We start from the raw sequence: 17,157 nt of genomic DNA on the forward strand, positions 1-17,157 counted from the left end.
CAAAGAACATTTTTTTTTCAAAGTACTTGTTCTCACCCACAAAGCTCTACACAGTGCGGCACCCCCCTACATCTCCTCCTTCATTTCTGTCTATCGGCCTAACCGACCGCTGCGCTCTGCAAATGATTTTCAACTAACGTCTGCGCTAATCCATACCTCCCACTCCCGACTCCAAGACTTCTCCTGTGCTGCACCAATCCTCTGGAATGCTCTATCCCAAGATATTAGGACCATCCACAATTTGCATAGTTTTAGGCGCTCGCTCAAAACACTTTTGTTCAGAGTGGCCTACCACGGTCACTAATCAAACTCATTTTATATTTGTGTGTGTGTGTAGCCCATTCACTATCCCCATCTATCCCCCACCCTCTGAAGATGGCTGGACCATCATTGTAAATACATCATTGTAAATACACACCTGTGCTTTGTATCTCCCCCACCTCATTGTAGATTGTAAGCTCTCACGAGCAGGGTCAACTTATTTCACTTTAATTATTGTATTGTTAACGTTTTTACTTATGTCTGTTGTGTTTGATACTGTTAAACTGTAAAGCGCTGAGGAATATGTTGGCGCTATATAAAGATTATTATTATTATTATTATTATTATTATTTTTGGGGTGAACTAAAAAGGCTTGTCTGGTTTTAGCGAACAAGTTTGCAGTGATTCTATTTGATTGTAGACTTTTTTGTGTCTTCAATTTTTTTGGGTGGTGTGAACAGGTTCCTACAGACTTGTTCAATGTGCAAGTAGCCCATGTTTTTTGGTTCTATAATTGTTCTCTTGTTTCTACAAGACTGGGGAGTCTATCACTCCTCTGTGGGTCATTTGCATTTAAGCTGTTCCATCCTGCAAGTCCACATGGATATTCCTTCTCTGAACCCTGCTTATACAGGTACTATACAGATGATCAGGTTTTAAATACATCAGATAGGGATTATATACATTAGATTGGACTGCTCTATAAGGGTATACCTTGACGATTGGTGGAGCAGCTTAGTATACCTTTTTTGCAAAAAAAATATCAACTAAATACCCTGTTTTTTTCCATCTTTTGACAAGCACTTGCTTATTACTGTGATTTTTTTTTACAACAGAGTATTTTTGACCTCACTGTGCTTTTTTGTGTTTTCAAGTTTTTTGGTGGTGTGAACAGGTTCCTACAGACTTGTTCAATGTGCAAGTAGCCCATGTGTTTTTAGTTCTATAATTGTTCTCTTGTTTCTACAAGACTGGGGAGTCCATCACTCCTCTGTGGGTCATTTGCATTTAAGCTGTTCCATCCTGCATGTCCACACGGGTATTCCTTTTCTGAACCCTGCTTATACAGGTACTATACAAATGATCAGGTTTTAAATACATCAGATAGGGATTATATACATTAGATAGGACTGCTCTATAAGGGTATATCTTGACGATTGGTGGAGCAGATTAGTATACATTTTTTTACAAAAAACATATCAACTAAATACCCTGTTTTTTTCCATCTTTAGACAAGCACTTGCTTATTACTGTGATTCTTCTACAACAGAGTATTTTTGACCTCACTGTGTTTTTTTGTGTCTTCTTGATTGTAGACTTGTAAATCTTCATATCACGCACAATGCATGCTGTGAGAGTTCTCCAGTACCTGTGCCTGGAGTGGCGGGCATGAGACAGCAAGTATGCAATTTGCATACATGTGGCCATATGCCAACTAGACATGTGTGGCCTCACTCAAATAAAGTATATTTAGTGAGGCTGGACACATCTAGTCAAAATGTGGCAGGAATTTTGCAAATCACAAACTTGTGGTCACATGATCACCCATTCTCAAGACCCGCATCAGAGAAACCTCACAGCATGCAGTTTGTGTTCTGTGAGGATTCACAAGTTTGCAATCAGATACAGTGATAGCAGATATATACCTAAAGTAGGACAACTCATTTAAGATATGTTGGAGATAATATTTGCAAAATTGTAAATTGGGTAAAATAACTAGATTTGTGTACTTACCTGTATCTGGGTCAATTGAAAAATATGGCTGTCCTTGAAGAATACTGTATACTATCCTAGCACTATTTCCATATAAAGGATCATCAGCATCCATGGCAGTTACCTGAATGACTGAGGTGCCTGTAAAAAAAAAAGAATAATTGGTTAATAACATAACACTGCTTTGAAAAGTTAATAAAGAGTTTTTCTCTTCTATCTTTTTGAGTTCACTACCCCTGCTTCCTGCTTGCTGAGGGCATGCTCTCTTGATGAGGGATAGTTTGGACTAGCAGCATGGTTGAACCATTGGTCTCAACTGTGCGCTGTTCCATGCTGCAAGCAGATGCAACTTTGCGTCTCCAGCTTTGGAGAAGTGCAGAGGCAGCAAATCCACAACTTCAGAGCACATCCTATTGCAAAGAGATATCAAGTGCTGCCTATCTTACCTTAGATACTTGCCACCACTGATAGATTCCAGTGGTGTCCTGTAATGTAGGCAACAATCTGTAAGCTATAAATCTAAAATTCTCCACGTTGTTGTTTTCATATGCACTTTTCAATTTTACTCATGCCAGATGAGACAGCTGCTTTAATAAAAAGTCATTGCAAGGAAACTGGGACTAACATTAATCCTAGCATGTACAGGAAATTCCCAAATTTGAAAAAATAAAAAACATCCAATTTGGGAGTTTCCTAGACATGCTAGGGTTAATGTCTGTCCCAGTTTCCTTATGAATATATGTACACATGTGTGTCTTGATTGCTAATGTGATTCCATTGGTCAGCAATAACATGTGGTTCCATGTATGGTTTTACTTAAGTCGGTATTCACTTCATTTTGGCATAACTATGAGTAAGGAGTAGCCGAAACGCATTGGTTAGAGACAAGTGGAGGAATCACTAGTGTATTTTTGATAACCAGCCAGGCACAACTCAAAACTCAGGGCTGGAACCCTTAGCTGTGAGAATTAGCAAGGCTGGTTATCAAGAATAGAGGAGTCCCCACCCCATTTTTTAAAATTATTCACGCAAATAATATTAAAAAACAGTGTGTACCCCCCTTTTGACAAACAGCCAAGCTAAAACAGACAGCTGGGGGCCGGTGTTCTCATTCTGGTAAGGGGTCATGGACATTGTCTCCCAGCCTAAAAACAGCAGCTCGTAGCCACCCAGAAAAGGCACATCTATTAGATGCATCAATTCTGGTGTTTTGCTCTGTAGCGGTGGCAAGTAGGGTAGTATTTGTGGGGTTGATGTCACCTTTGTTTTGTCAGGTGACATCAAGCCTACAGATTAGTAATTGAGAGGCATCTATAAAACACCTATCCATTACTAATCCTATAGTTGTATTGTAAATAAAGACAACCAGAAAAAAGTCTTATTTGAAATAAGGCAAAACAAACTTTTACTTTTTATTTAAAAATAGCAAACACAGTTATACTCTCTTAACACCCATTCCATTGAATCCCTCATCTCCTGTAACAAAACAAAAATAAAAAACATTATACCTCACCTGTCCAGTGTTCTGTTCCACGCAGTAATCCATGTCTGGGGATAAACCATTTTCAACCTGGATGGTTCCAAGCTGTGACTGACCAGACTAAGAATCACTGATGAATGAGCTTCTGCGGGTGCAGCATCAGTTGCTAGTGGTGACATCATCGAGGTCATCACTGGTCACTGAGACTGTGTTCCTGGCCCGGCTGAACTACAATGACCTCAGTGAGATCACCACTCGCTCAGTGAGAAAAAGCCTCACAGTGCAGCAGTGAGTTTACCGGGAGAAATTTCTTGCATCAGGTCACAGGTGAGGATGTTACCTTGAGTAACTATTCAAACCCATTTATGTCAACCCCTTTGCATGTTATGAGGACAAAACCAACAGGGTATGTGAAGTTTTGATCAGGGATGTTTTGGATTTGGATGTTTTGGGTTGTCATTATGATTTAAAAAGAGAAACACAGTAGTTTGACAATAAATGGCTTCACCCAACCATTAACCATGAGTGGAGAAAAAGTTTTTGTGTTATCATTCATATGCTCTGAAAAAAGGCCAAGAAAGCAAAAATTTTGCCGAGGTATGTAAACTTTTGAGCACAACTGTAAGTCTATGGGGCCCAACACATATCCAAATTTTTCCTTGGATAGAGTCTGTCTGAAGAAAAAATAGCTGCATGTCCAAGTTTGATCCAATGTTCTGATCGCACTCAGTGGTGCAAGACAATGATAGCGTGTAAACCATCAGACTATGCTTGGGTGACATCTCAGTACACACCGATTTCTGCTCACTGACACAATGGAGAAAATGGAGATATTTTGTTCTCCATCTTCTTCTCATAGTGTGCTCTGATCCTCTCATTCCAGAGAATCAGATTATACTATACTGATCAGAGTTTCATCAAACTGTTATTTAACCCCTTTCTGCCATCAGACGTACTATTGCGTCCATGGGGGGTGGGCCCTACTTCCCAAGGACGCAATAGTACGTCATATGCGATCGGCAGCGCTCACGGGGGGAGCGGCGCCGATCGCGGCCGGGTGTCAGCTGCCTATCGCAGCTGACATCCGGCACTATGTGCCAGGAGCGGTCACGGACCGCCCCCGGCACATTAACCCCCGGCACACCGCGATCAAAGATGATCGCGATGTGCCGGCGGTGCTGGGAAGCACCGCGCAGGGAGGGGGCTCCCTGCGGGCTTCCCTGAGACCCCCGCAGCAACGCGATGTAATCGCGTTGCTGCGAGGGTCTTGCCGCCCTCCCTCCCTGCTCCAGGTCCCGGATCCAAGATGGCCGCGGATCCGGGTCCTGCAGGGAGGGAGGTGGCTTCACAGAGCCTGCTCAGAGCAGGCACTGTGAAGCCTGCACTGCTGCATGTCAGATCAGTGATCTGACAGAGTGCTGTGCAAACTGTCAGATCACTGATCTGTGATGTCCCCCCCTGGGACAAAGTAAAAAAGTAAAAAAAAAATTTTCCAAATGTGTAAAAAAAATTAAAAAAAAATATTCCTAAATAATGAAAAAAAAAAAAAAATATTCCCATAAATACATTTCTTCATCTAAATAAAAAAAAAAAAAACAATAAAAGTACACATATTTAGTATCGCCGCGTCCGTATCGACTCGCCCTATAAAACTGGCACACTAGTTAACCCCTTCAGTAAACACCGTAAGAAAAAAAAAAAAAAAACGACGCTTTATTATCATACCGCCGAACAAAAAGTGGAATAACACGTGATCAAAAACACAGATATAAACAACCATGGTACCGCTGAAAGCGTCATCTTGTCCCGCAAAAAACGAGCCACCATACAGCATCATCAGCAAAAAAATGAAAAAGTTATAGTCCTGAGAATAAAGCGATGCCAAAATAATTATTTTTTCTATAAAATAGTTTTTATCGTATAAAAGCGCCAAAACATAAAAAAATGATATAAATGAGATGTCGCTGTAATCATACTGACCCGAAGAATAAAACTGCTTTATCAATTTTACCAAACGCGGAACGGTATAAACGCCTCCCCCAAAAGAAATTCATGAATAGCTGGTTTTTGGTCATTCTGTCTCACAAAAATCGGAATAAAAAGCGATCAAAAAATGTCACGTGCCCGAAAATGTTACCAATAAAAACGTCAACTCGTCGCGTAAAAAACAAGACCTCACATGACTGTGTGGACCAAAATATGGAAAAATTATAGCTCTCAAAATGTGGTAACGCAAAAAATATTTTTTGCAATAAAAAGCGTCTTTCAGTGTGTGACGGCTGCCAATCATAAAAATCCGCTAAAAAACCCGCTATAAAAGTAAATCAAACCCCCCTTCATCACCCCCTTAGTTAGGGAAAAATAAAAAAATGTATTTATTTCCATTTTCCCATTATGGCTAGGGTTAGGGCTAGGGTTAGGGCTAGGGTTAGGGCTAGTGTTAGGGTTAGGGCTAGGGTTAGGGCTAGGGTTAGGGCTAGGGCTAGGGCTAGGGTTAGGGTTAGGGCTAGGGTTAGGGTTAGGGCTAGGGTTAGGGCTAGGGTTAGGGTTAGGGCTAGGGTTAGGGCTAGGGTTAGGGCTAGGGTTAGGGCTAGGGTTAGGGCTAGGGTTAGGGTTGGGGCTAGGGTTAGGGCTAGGGTTAGGGCTAGGGTTAGGGCTACAGTTAGGGTTGGGGCTAAAGTTACAGTTAGGGTTTAGATTACATTTACAGTTGGGAATAGGGTTGGGATTAGGGTTAGGGGTGTGTCAGGGTTAGAGGTGTGGTTAGGGTTACCGTTGGAATTAGGGTTAGGGGAGTGTTTGGATTAGGGTTTCAGTTATAATTGGGGGGTTTCCACTGTTTAGGCACATCAGGGGCTCTCCAAAAGCGACATGGCGTCCGATCTCAATTCCAGCCAATTCTGCGTTGAAAAAGTAAAACAGTGCTTCTTTCCTTCCGAGCTCACCCGTGTGCCCAAACAGGGGTTTACCCCAACATATGGGGTATCAGCGTACTCAGGACAAATAGGACAACAACTGTTGGGGTCCAATTTCTCCTGTTACCCTTGGGAAAATACAAAACTGGGGGCTAAAAAATAATTTTTGTGGGAAAAAAAAGATTTTTTATTTTTACGGCTCTGCGTTATAAACTGTAGTGAAACACTTGGGGTTCAAAGTTCTCACAACACATCTAGATAAGTTCCCGGGGGGGTCTAGTTTCCAATATGGGGTCACTTGTGGGGGGTTTCTACTGTTTAGGTACATTAGGGGCTCTGCAAACGCAATGTGACGCCTGCAGACCATTCCATCTAAGTCTGCATTCAAATGGCACTCCTTCCCTTCCGAGCCCTCCCATGCGCCCAAACAGTGGTTTCCCCCCACATATGGGGTATCAGCGCACTCAGGACAAATTGGACAACACATTTTTGGGTCCAATTTCTCCTGTTACCCTCGGGAAAATACAAAACTGGGGGCTAAAAAATAATTTTTGTGGGAAAAAAATTTTGTTTTATTTTTACGGCTCTCCATTATAAACCTCTGTGAAGCCCTTGGTGGGTCAAAGCGCTCACCACACATCTAGATAAGTTCCTTAGGGGGTCTACTTTCCAAAATGGTGTCACTTGTGGGGGGTTTCTACTGTTTAGGTACATTAGGGGCTCTGCAAACGCAATGTGACGCCTGCAGACCATTCCATCTAAGTCTGCATTCAAATGGCACTCCTTCCCTTCCGAGCCCTCCCATGCGCCCAAACAGTGGTTTCCCCCCACATATGGGGTATCAGCGCACTCAGGACAAATTGGACAACACATTTTTGGGTCCAATTTCTCCTGTTACCCTCGGGAAGATACAAAACTGGGGGCTAAAAAATAATTTTTGTGGGAAAAAATTTTTGTTTTATTTTTACGGCTCTCCATTATAAACCTCTGTGAAGCCCTTGGTGGGTCAAAGCGCTCACCACACATCTAGATAAGTTCCTTAGGGGGTCTACTTTCCAAAATGGTGTCACTTGTGAGTGGTTTCTACTATTTAGGTACATTAGGGGCTCTGCAAACGCAACATGGCGTCTCATCTCAATTCCTGTTAATTTTGCATTGAAAAGTCAAACGGCGCTCCTTCCTTTCCGAGCTCTCCCATCCGCCCAAACAGTGGTTTACCCCCACATATGGGGTATCAGCGCACTCAGGACAAATTGTACAACAACTATTGGGGTCCAATTTCTTCTCTTACCCTTGGAAAAATAAAAAATTGGGGGCGAAAAGATAATTTTTGTGAAAAAATATGATTTTTTTATTTTTACGGTTCTGCATTATAAACTTCTGTGAAGCACTGGGTGGGTCAAAGTGCTCACCACACCTCTAGATAAGTTCCTTAGGGGGTCTACTTTCCAAAATGGTGTCACTTGTGGGGGGTTTCAATGTTTAGGCACATCAGTGGCTTTCCAAACGCAACATGGCATCCCATCTCAATTCCTGTCAATTTTGCATTGAAAAGTCAAACGGCGCTCCTTCCCTTCCGAGCTCTCCCATCCGCCCAAACAGTGGTTTACCCCCACATATGGGATATCAGCTTACTCAGGACAAATTGTACAACAACTATTGGGGTCCAATTTCTTCTCTTACCCTTGGAAAAATAAAAAATTGGGGGCGAAAAGATAATTTGTGTGAAAAAATATGATTTTTTATTTTTACGGTTCTACATTATAAACTTCTGTGAAGCACTTGGTGGGTGAAAGAGCTCACCACACCTCTATATAAGTTCCTTAGGGGGTCTACTTTCCAAAATGGTGTCACTTGTGGGGGGTTTCAATGTTTAGGCACATCAGGGGCTCTCCAAACGAAACATGGTGTCCCATCTCAATTCCTGTCAATTTTGCATTGAAAAGTCAAATGGCGCTCCTTCGCTTCCGAGCTGTGCCATGCGCCCAAACAGTGGTTTACCCCCACATGTGGGGTATTGGCGTACTCAGGACAAATTGTACAACAATGATTGCAGTCCATTTTCTCCTGTTACCCTTGGTAAAATAAAACAAATTGGAGCTGAATTAAATTTTTTGTGAAAAAAAGTTAAATGTTCATTTTTATTTAAACATTCAAAAAATTCCTGTGAAGCACCAGAAGGGTTAATAAACTTCTTGAATGTGGTTTTAAGCACCTTGAGGGGTGTAGTTTTTAGAATGGTGTCACACTTGGGTATTTTCTATCATATAGACCCCTCAAAATGACTTCAAATGAGATGTGGTCCCTAAAAAAAAATGGTGTTGTAGAAATGAGAAATTGCTGGTCAAATTTTCACCCTTATAACTCCCTAAGAAAAAAAAATTTTGGTTCCAAAATTGTGCTGATGTAAAGTAGACATGTGGGAAATGTTACTTATTAAGTATTTTGTGTGACATATATCTGTGATTTAATTGCATAAAAATTCAAAGTTGGAAAATTGCGAAATTTTCATAATTTTCGCCAAATTTCCGTTTTTTTCACAAATAAACGCAGGTACTATCAAAGAATTTTTACCATTGTCATGAAGTACAATATGTCACGAGAAAACAATGTCAGATTCACTGGGATCCGTTGAAGCGTTCCAGAGTTATAACCTCATAAAGGGACAGTGGTCAGAATTGTAAAAATTGGCCCGGTCATTAACGTGCAAACCACCCTTGGGGGTAAAGGGGTTAAGCATACTGTATATGCTCAGAAAGGCTTCTTGTACATATACTGAGCAGTTTCAAACAGTCTTATGAGTGGTAAAGATGGCAAAAGATCACTGGAACAGGCACTTTAAGCCCATGCTGTACATGTTAAATGGCATAGGTTTAAAGCTATAGATCATGTAACATATCTATAGTTACCATGGCCTGAAAACGTTTGTCACTGATACAGTATATGGCTCTTCATACAGGTATGTCATATTTACTCAGATTGTTCTGATTGTGTTTACTTTGAGATCTTTCATATGTGCTTGCAATACAACTACTAAAAGTTACTGAAATGTTACAGTTAGGGTTCGCAAATCACACTAAATATAAATTATGATAAAGTGTGATCGCAACCCGGGGTCTACCATGCAGTGATGGAAAACCGCAGCTAGTGAACGATTGCAGAGTGAAGCTGCGAGCTAGCACTATAAACACACCAAGTTAAAGGTCACTCAGTGTGAACAGAGTGCTAAGTACCCAGCTCTGATGCACCACAGAGAGGTACTAAGAAGAAAGCACTCAGAGCTTTACCCTGTTAGACGTCGCAGGAGTAAAGCAGTAATGACGCCAGTTTGGGTCCCCATAGCTACCCCCAGGGAAGTCTAGGCTGGTGGTTGTGCTCGCTCTGACATTCATCTGTGCTAATCGCACACATGACTTGAGCCGCCCGGAGTCAGATGCTAAGCCAAGCAGGAGTTCCCACCGTACACTGCCTGCCTAGACTCACAATCCCCATGCTATAATCGGCACACGTGAACACAGAGAATGGTAACATATCCACCAACACACATGACATTAATGATCTTAGCATGTCTACGCGCACTGCAGGAATCCTTTTATATGTTCCTGTTCAAGTATAGTCAGACAGGACCTTGCTCTTGCACCAATCTGGAACTGCCACGTCACCCGAGCAGCTGACGACCAACCACCATTTTGGTGTAGAAATGATCTTTTGATCACACATTATTGCATTTTGTCGCAATATAGCGTTGATCAAAAAAACATAATTCTTGCATTTTGAATTTTTTCTGGTTACGCTGTTTAGCGATCGGCTTATTGTTTTTCATATTGATAGAACGGGGATTATGAAAATTGGGATACCAAATATGTGTAGATTTGATTTTTTTATTGTTTTATTTTGAATTGGCAAAAGAGGGTTGATTTTAACTTTTATTTTTTTATTTTTTTTATATTTTTAAACTTTTTTTAATTTTACATGCAACAATAGAAGCTGCAATACTCTGATCACATCTGCTACACACAGGCAATTACATTAGATACCAATGTATGGAAAGAAGCCTGTGCGAAACATAGTAAATTACGTTAGATACCAGTGTATGGAAAGAAGCCTGTGTGAAACACAGTGAATTACGTTTACGTGCACATTGCACATTGTGATTTTGCAGGTTTGCACAGCTCTCAGGGATTTCACCCAGCTCTCAGGGATTTCCCTATGCACATGTGAGGATTCCTCCCTGAATATATTTCCACACTTAAGCACTTTATATTACTTGCTGCAATTTTGCACGGCTTTTTTGTGTGTGACCTCCACCCACTGTTATATAGATTGTTTATATATTGTTTTTGTATTTTTTTTATTTTTTATATTTGTTATTGTTATATATATTTTTTTAAACTTTTTTCTGGCACAATGACACAAGAATTTCAGGGAATTGCCTATATTCCTTAAAGGGGAATTATTACCTTTCACATGCCCGAAGTGGCACTCATATGAATTGTGTTTATGGGTTTACTTTTTTTTATTATACATACTGTCCTGATTCGCACAACAGTCTGTTTTATTTTAAAAATTATTTTTTTCTGCATTGCTGCTATTAGTTAATAAATATATTATCTTATAATTCAGTTTGGTCTTCCTGGTGCATCCATCATACTGGTGTTTGGGTTTGTTACACAGGCAATTAGCAGATCACCTGTGTGTAGCAGAAATGCTCACTTGCTCTGAGCGCCAACTATGAGGCATAGCTCATAGCAATTTTGCAATGACAACTATAGAGGTTTGCTGCAGACCTCTGGTTATCATGCTGACTGTTACCACTATACTTACCTCTGCCGGTCCCGGGTCTGTCCTTGCCGACGCCACGCTCGCTGCTTCTTCCTCCTCCGCAGTCGTATCTCCTGCTTCCACCTCTTCCTGGTCTGGTTCCCGGCGTGTGTCTCTTCGGGTGCATCGACTCGCCTTCCCTCTGCAGCCTGAGCCGATTCCTGGTCCTGGCATCCATGGTACTTGAGACCTCTGAGTTTGCTTCCTAACTATCCCTGTATAGGGGTTGTCTATACTGGATCGCTCACTTGGAGGAGGTTCGGTATCACAATCCAGTGGGTCCACTCTTGTTCACCACAGTCTCTGGCATAACAGTACAGTCAGGCCATGGACCGGGGCCACCGCTTAGAAGGAACTGGTGTTTCTGAGAGAGAACCAGACCCGCATTATGTCTTTTATGAAGACAATGGACTCCCGCTTGTCTGCCTTACAGGCCGCAGATCCTGGTAATGCCTCTCAGACAGCCGGTCTCCAGCAAGAATTGGTCCAGCAGCGTGATACCCAGGCTCACATCTTATCATATATGGCTTCGATAGATGACCGTTTGCTTTCTCTGCAGTCTGCTTCTGTGCAGGCCGCTTCTCGTGCCACTGATCCCGTACCTGCTCCTCCCCTTCACCTTGCTAAACTGCCTCATTATGGCGGTGATCCCAAGCAGTGCCGAGGTTTTCTTAACCAGTGTCGCCTGCACTTCGAGCTGCTACCCCAACAGTTTCCCACTGACTGGGCTAAGGTGGCATTTATCGTCTCCCACTTGGACAGAGAGGCTTTATCCTGGGTAAATCCTCTTTGGGAACGTGACGACCCTGTGGTTGCCGTCTTCTTAGACACCTTCCGGAGGGTTTTTGAGGAGCCCTGTCACCTCGCTTCCACTGCAGAATCCCTCTTTAATCTACAGCAGGGTACCCTCACCGTCGAGCAATACGCTATCCGCTTTCGCACTCTGTCTTTGGAGCTGGGGTGGAACAATGAAGCTCTGGTTGGGGCCTTTTAGAGAGGGTTGTCCGGCAAGATCAAGGATGATCTTGCTGGATGGGATACTCCTACCACTCTGGAGGATCTCATTTCACTTGCCACATGCATAGATTTGCGCTTTCAGGAATGTACTCGAGAGGCTGACAGGGAAAGAAGGTCCTCATCTTCTTCCTCCGTTCCTAGGTCTCACAGTCCTCACTCTCCTGGTTCTCCCAGTAGCCCCATTCCTGAGCCCATGCAGGTAGATTGAATTAAGTTGGCCAAGCATCGTTGAAAATAGAGGTTGGCACAGGGTCTGTGCTTATACTGCGGTGGAGCAACTCATTTTTTGCGTTCCTGCCCTGAGAGGCCAAGAAGCGCCTCCACCTAGGTGAGGTAGGAGTGGTCTCCCTAGGTGTGTCTGATTCCTCTTCATCGCTTACTCTTTTCTGTTTTAATTGTCCAAGGTCGCAGACGTTACACTGAGGAGGAGTACGTGAATTCAGGCGCGGAAGGCAACTTCTGGCTTGAGGAGGTGAAGAAATACCGGATCCCCGTGATTTCATTAGAACACCCTCGTATGATTGCCTCCGTCGATGGAAAACTCCTGCAAGAGTCTGTCACCATGGTCACTGAGGAACTGGTTCTTCAAATCGGGGTCCTACATCAAGAGAGAATCGCCTTCTATGTCTTGCCCAATCTATCTCCTGCGCTACTTCTTGGACTTCTGTGGCTTCGGACCCATGAACCTGTTCTGGATTGGCGCTCCGGAGAGGTCCTCCATTGGGGACATCCTTGTCAGGAGAGATGCTTAGTCTCAGTCCATCCGATTGCCTATTACCAACCTTCCTCTGGTCCAGTCAGCTTGCCTTCTGCCTATTGGTCTTTTGCGGACATCTTTGATAAGAAGGAAGCGGAGACCTTGCCACCACATCGTCCATATGACTGTCTAGTTGATCTATGGCCAGGGACTACCCTGCTAAGGGGCCAAATCTATCCAATCTCTCTGGCTGAGACTTCTGCTATGTCAGAGTATATCCGTGAAAACCCTGCCAAGAGGTTTATACGTAAATCTTCCTCATCCGCGGGTGCCGGCTTCTTCTTTGTTAAAAAGGATGGTTCTCTTCAGCCATGCATAGATTACTGGGGTCTGAATGCCATTACAATAAAGAATAAGTATCCTCTGCCGCTTATTCCTGAACTTTTCGACCGTCTGAGAGGGGACCGTGTGTTTTCCAATTTAGACTTACGTGGAGCTTACAACCTCATTCGAATCTGCCCAGGAGATGAATGGAAGACCGTGTTCAACACTCGGTGCGGTCACTCTGAGTACCTCGTCATGCCCTTCGGTCTGTGTAATGCTCCCGCAGTGTTCCAGGAGTTTGTCAGTGACATCTTCTGAGATTTGTTATACTCCTGTGTTGTGGTATATCTTGATGATATCCTCGTGTTTTCTCCAGATTTATCTTCCCACCGGAAGAGTGTTCGTCTTGTACTACAACGTCTGTGGGAAAATCGGTTTTACACTAAGATGGAAAAAAGCATCTTCAAGCAAGCCTCTCTGCCCTTCTTAGGGTATATTGTCTCTGAGACTGGACTTGAAATGGATCCAGAGAAACTCTCTGCGATACTCCAGTGGCCTCGTCCGGTGGGAGTAAAGGCTATCCAATGCTTTCTCAGTTTTGCCAACTACTATCGACAGTTTGTTCCACACTTCTCGTCTGTAACTAAGCCTATTTCGAATCTTACTCGGAGAGGTTTGGGTTCCGCAACTTGGTCCCCGGAGGCTGAAGATGCCTTTCTTAGTCTAAAACATGTTTTGCAGCTGCTCCTATTTTACATCGACCCGAAGCAAACAAACCTTTTCTTCTGGAGTTGGATGCATCCTCCATTGATGCTGAAGCAGTGCTGTCACAAAGTCTTCTACCGGTCGTTTGGTTACCTGTGGGTTCTTTTCTAAGGCCTTTTCATCTGCGGAGTGCAACTATTCCATCGGGGATCGAGAACTGCTGGCCATAAAAATGGCTTTGGAAGAGTGACGGTATTTGTTAGAAGGAGCAGTCTATCTTCACTGACCACAAGAATTTCTCCTACCTTCAGTCTGCTCAGAGGCTCAATCCCAGACAAGCCAGGTGGTCTTTGTCTTTTTCTCGTTTTGATTTCGAGTTGCACTTTCATCCAGGGTCGAAAAATATCAAGGCCGACGCGTTATCTTGCTCTCTCCAGCCTTCTGACTTCGAGGAGGAACCTTCCCACATTTTGGATCCATCCAAGATTGTCACTGTGGCTCCCATAAGACTGGTCACCCCACCTCCGGGCAAAACTTTCGCTCCAGAGGCTGATAGAAAGACAATCTTGCATTGGGGACATTCTTCCAAAATCTCTGGGCATGTCGGTGTTAAGAAGACTTTAGAACTCATCTCCTGGCTTTATTGGTGGCCTTCTCTCCATCAAGATGTTACTGACTTCAGGGCTTCGTGTTCTTCTTGCAAAAGTCAAGGTTCCCAGGCGTCTACCTTCAGGGCTTCTGCTTCCGTTACCTGTTCCATCGTCCCCGTGACAACATATCTCTCTGGATTTTGTTACTGATCTGCCTTGCTCTTCCGGATATACTACCATTTTTGTGGCAGTAGACCGGTTTTCTAAGATGGCACACTTCATTCCTCTTCCTGGACTGCCTTCCACTCCCAAATTAGCTAATGTCTTCGTCCAGCATATATTCCGACTTCATGGATTCCCTCGACATATTGTTTCTGACCGTGGAGTCCAATTTACATCTTGATTCTGGAAGGCTTTGTGTGGTCTCTTAGAGGTGAAATTGGATTTCTCCTCTGCATATCACCCACAAACCAACGGCCAAGTGGAGCATATAAATCAAGTGTCTTCCTATCTACGTCATTTCTCCAACTCACATCAGGATGATTGGTCCGGTCTTCTTCCGTGGGCAGAGTTTGCCTATAACAATCATCCAAATGAGTCTTCTGCCAAGTCTCCATTTTTTGTAGTTTTTGGCATGCTTCCTAATATTCCCTTGCCGATTTCTGCATCCTCTAGGATTCCTGCAGCTGATTCCGAGGTCTTGGAATTTTCCAGAATCTGGCTTGAGACTGAAGAGGCGCTCAAGAGAGCGGGAGAACGTATGAAGAAACAAGCCAACAAGAGACGTCTGGATGCTCCAACCTATCAACCGGGCGAGAAGGTCTGGCTCTCGTCAAAGTATATCAGACTAAAGATACCTTCCTACAAGTTGGGTGCTCGTTACATCGGTCTATTCGAAGTCCTCCAACATATTAATGATGTAGCCTACAAGTTGAGGTTGCCTGCTTCACTCCGCATTCCCAACATCTTTCATGTCTCGATCCTTAAACCAGTTATTCTAAACTGTTTTCATCCTGTTTTCGAATCTTTACCTCCACCGGTTTGTGCTGTTGATGTTTTTGAAGTAAGGGATATTTTAGCCTCAAAGAATGTTAGGGGCAAAACCTTCTTTTTGATTGATTGGAAGGGATTTGGTCCAGAGGAGAGGTCTTGGGAACCCCGGGGGAACATTAATGCACCTCTTGTTCTTAAGAAATTTTTGTCTAGGAAGAGGGGAGAGGGGTGTAAGAGAGGGGGTACTGTTATCACCATACTTACCTACGCTGGTCCCGGGTCTGTCCCTGCCAACGCCATGCTCGCTGCTTCTTCCTCCTCCGCAGTCGTCGCTCCTGCTTCCGCCTCTTCCTGGTCTGGTTCCCGGCATGTGTCTCTTCGGGTGCGTCGGCGCGCCTCCCCTCTGCAGCCTTTTCATTTTTCATATTTCTAGTGCAGTAATGCAGTTCAAATTTCATGTTTCAAGTTTGCATGTTTCAGCGCTGCAGTGTGCTGCCTTATTTACTTAACTATCCCCTCTGCAGCCTGTCACGCGCCCTGTCTCCTCCCATCCTTTCCTTAGAGATTGGGCACGTGCACACTCCTCCTCCTTGTCCTGGGCTGCGACCTGACTCGGTAGTGTTGGTTAGCCAATGGGGGCTTGGTATCTTGTACATCAGGCCGCCCTCTCCTTGTGGAGGCGCCTGACTGTTGAATTTTACTCTGAGCTTCTGCTCTGGTTCTGGTCGTCTTTCCAGGCTCGTCCTGCTTTCTGTTGTTTCACATCTGATCTCAGTCTCTAATCACCTTGCCTAGCTCCTTGTTTCATACGCTTCCTTTGCCTCTGTTAACCTTCTGGTTTCTCTGTTCTCCTCAGCCCTGGTCTCCACCCTATACGTCCTCTTCTCCGCTCCCTATCCAGTTCCCCTGTCCCATCCTCATTCCCTCCTCTCCTGAGCCGATCCCTGGTCCTGGCATCCGTGGTACTTGAGACCTCCGAGTTTGCTTCCTAACTATCCCTGTATAGGGGTTGTCTATACTGGATCGCTCACTTGGAGGAGGTTCAGTATTTTGGTCCAGTGGGTCCACTCTTGTCCACCACCGTCTCTGACATAACACTGACTCATCGATGACCCGTGATCATGTGACGGGGTCACCGATGGGCGGGATTAGCGACGCACTTCCGGTAAGCACTAGTTAAATGCCACTGTCAGAGTTTGATAGTGGCGTTTAACTAGTTACTAGCGGCAGGTGGATCACTATTATACACACAGGTGTTGCGGAAACATGTCAGCAGTATATATCAGCTGTTATGTGTCAAAAAAGGTGCGGCTCTGGTGCAACAGGATGAGTCCTATGTGGGCATACTATTACACCCAACGTCAGAAAGGGGTTAATGAATTTCAATGCATCCGTAAAATTTGGATGGCATACTATGTCTCCAAATGGAATCCAATTTTTTGGTGAACACATCGACTCGAATGGGCGAGTCCCATGTGACACATGGAAGCACCTAATGTGTTCTTCGAATATTTTTACATGCAAATCCAGTCCTTGAAAAAAATTGCTCAAAATATTCGCTTGTGTGAACCTACCCACATAATGAGTGTAATGCTCGTGCCCAGACTGCTTGGCGTGGGCGTGCGGGGGGGTGGCCCCACT

The 17,157-nt window shown here is 43.8% G+C and overlaps 1 protein-coding gene across 1 annotated transcript in view; it reads right to left on the reverse strand.

Annotated features, from left to right (window-relative positions):
• The window catches only part of LOC138642454 (cadherin-9-like), a 320,418-nt gene that overhangs the window by 146,821 nt on the left and 156,440 nt on the right, over positions 1 to 17,157 (reverse strand). Inside the window, exon 4 of the mRNA XM_069730609.1 lies at positions 1,996 to 2,115. Coding sequence (XP_069586710.1) covers positions 1,996 to 2,115 — 120 coding nt within the window. The remainder of the gene's footprint in view (positions 1 to 1,995; positions 2,116 to 17,157) is intronic.

This window comes from Ranitomeya imitator, chromosome 6 (genome assembly GCF_032444005.1).
Source record: "Ranitomeya imitator isolate aRanImi1 chromosome 6, aRanImi1.pri, whole genome shotgun sequence".
Lineage (NCBI taxonomy): Eukaryota > Metazoa > Chordata > Amphibia > Anura > Dendrobatidae > Ranitomeya > Ranitomeya imitator.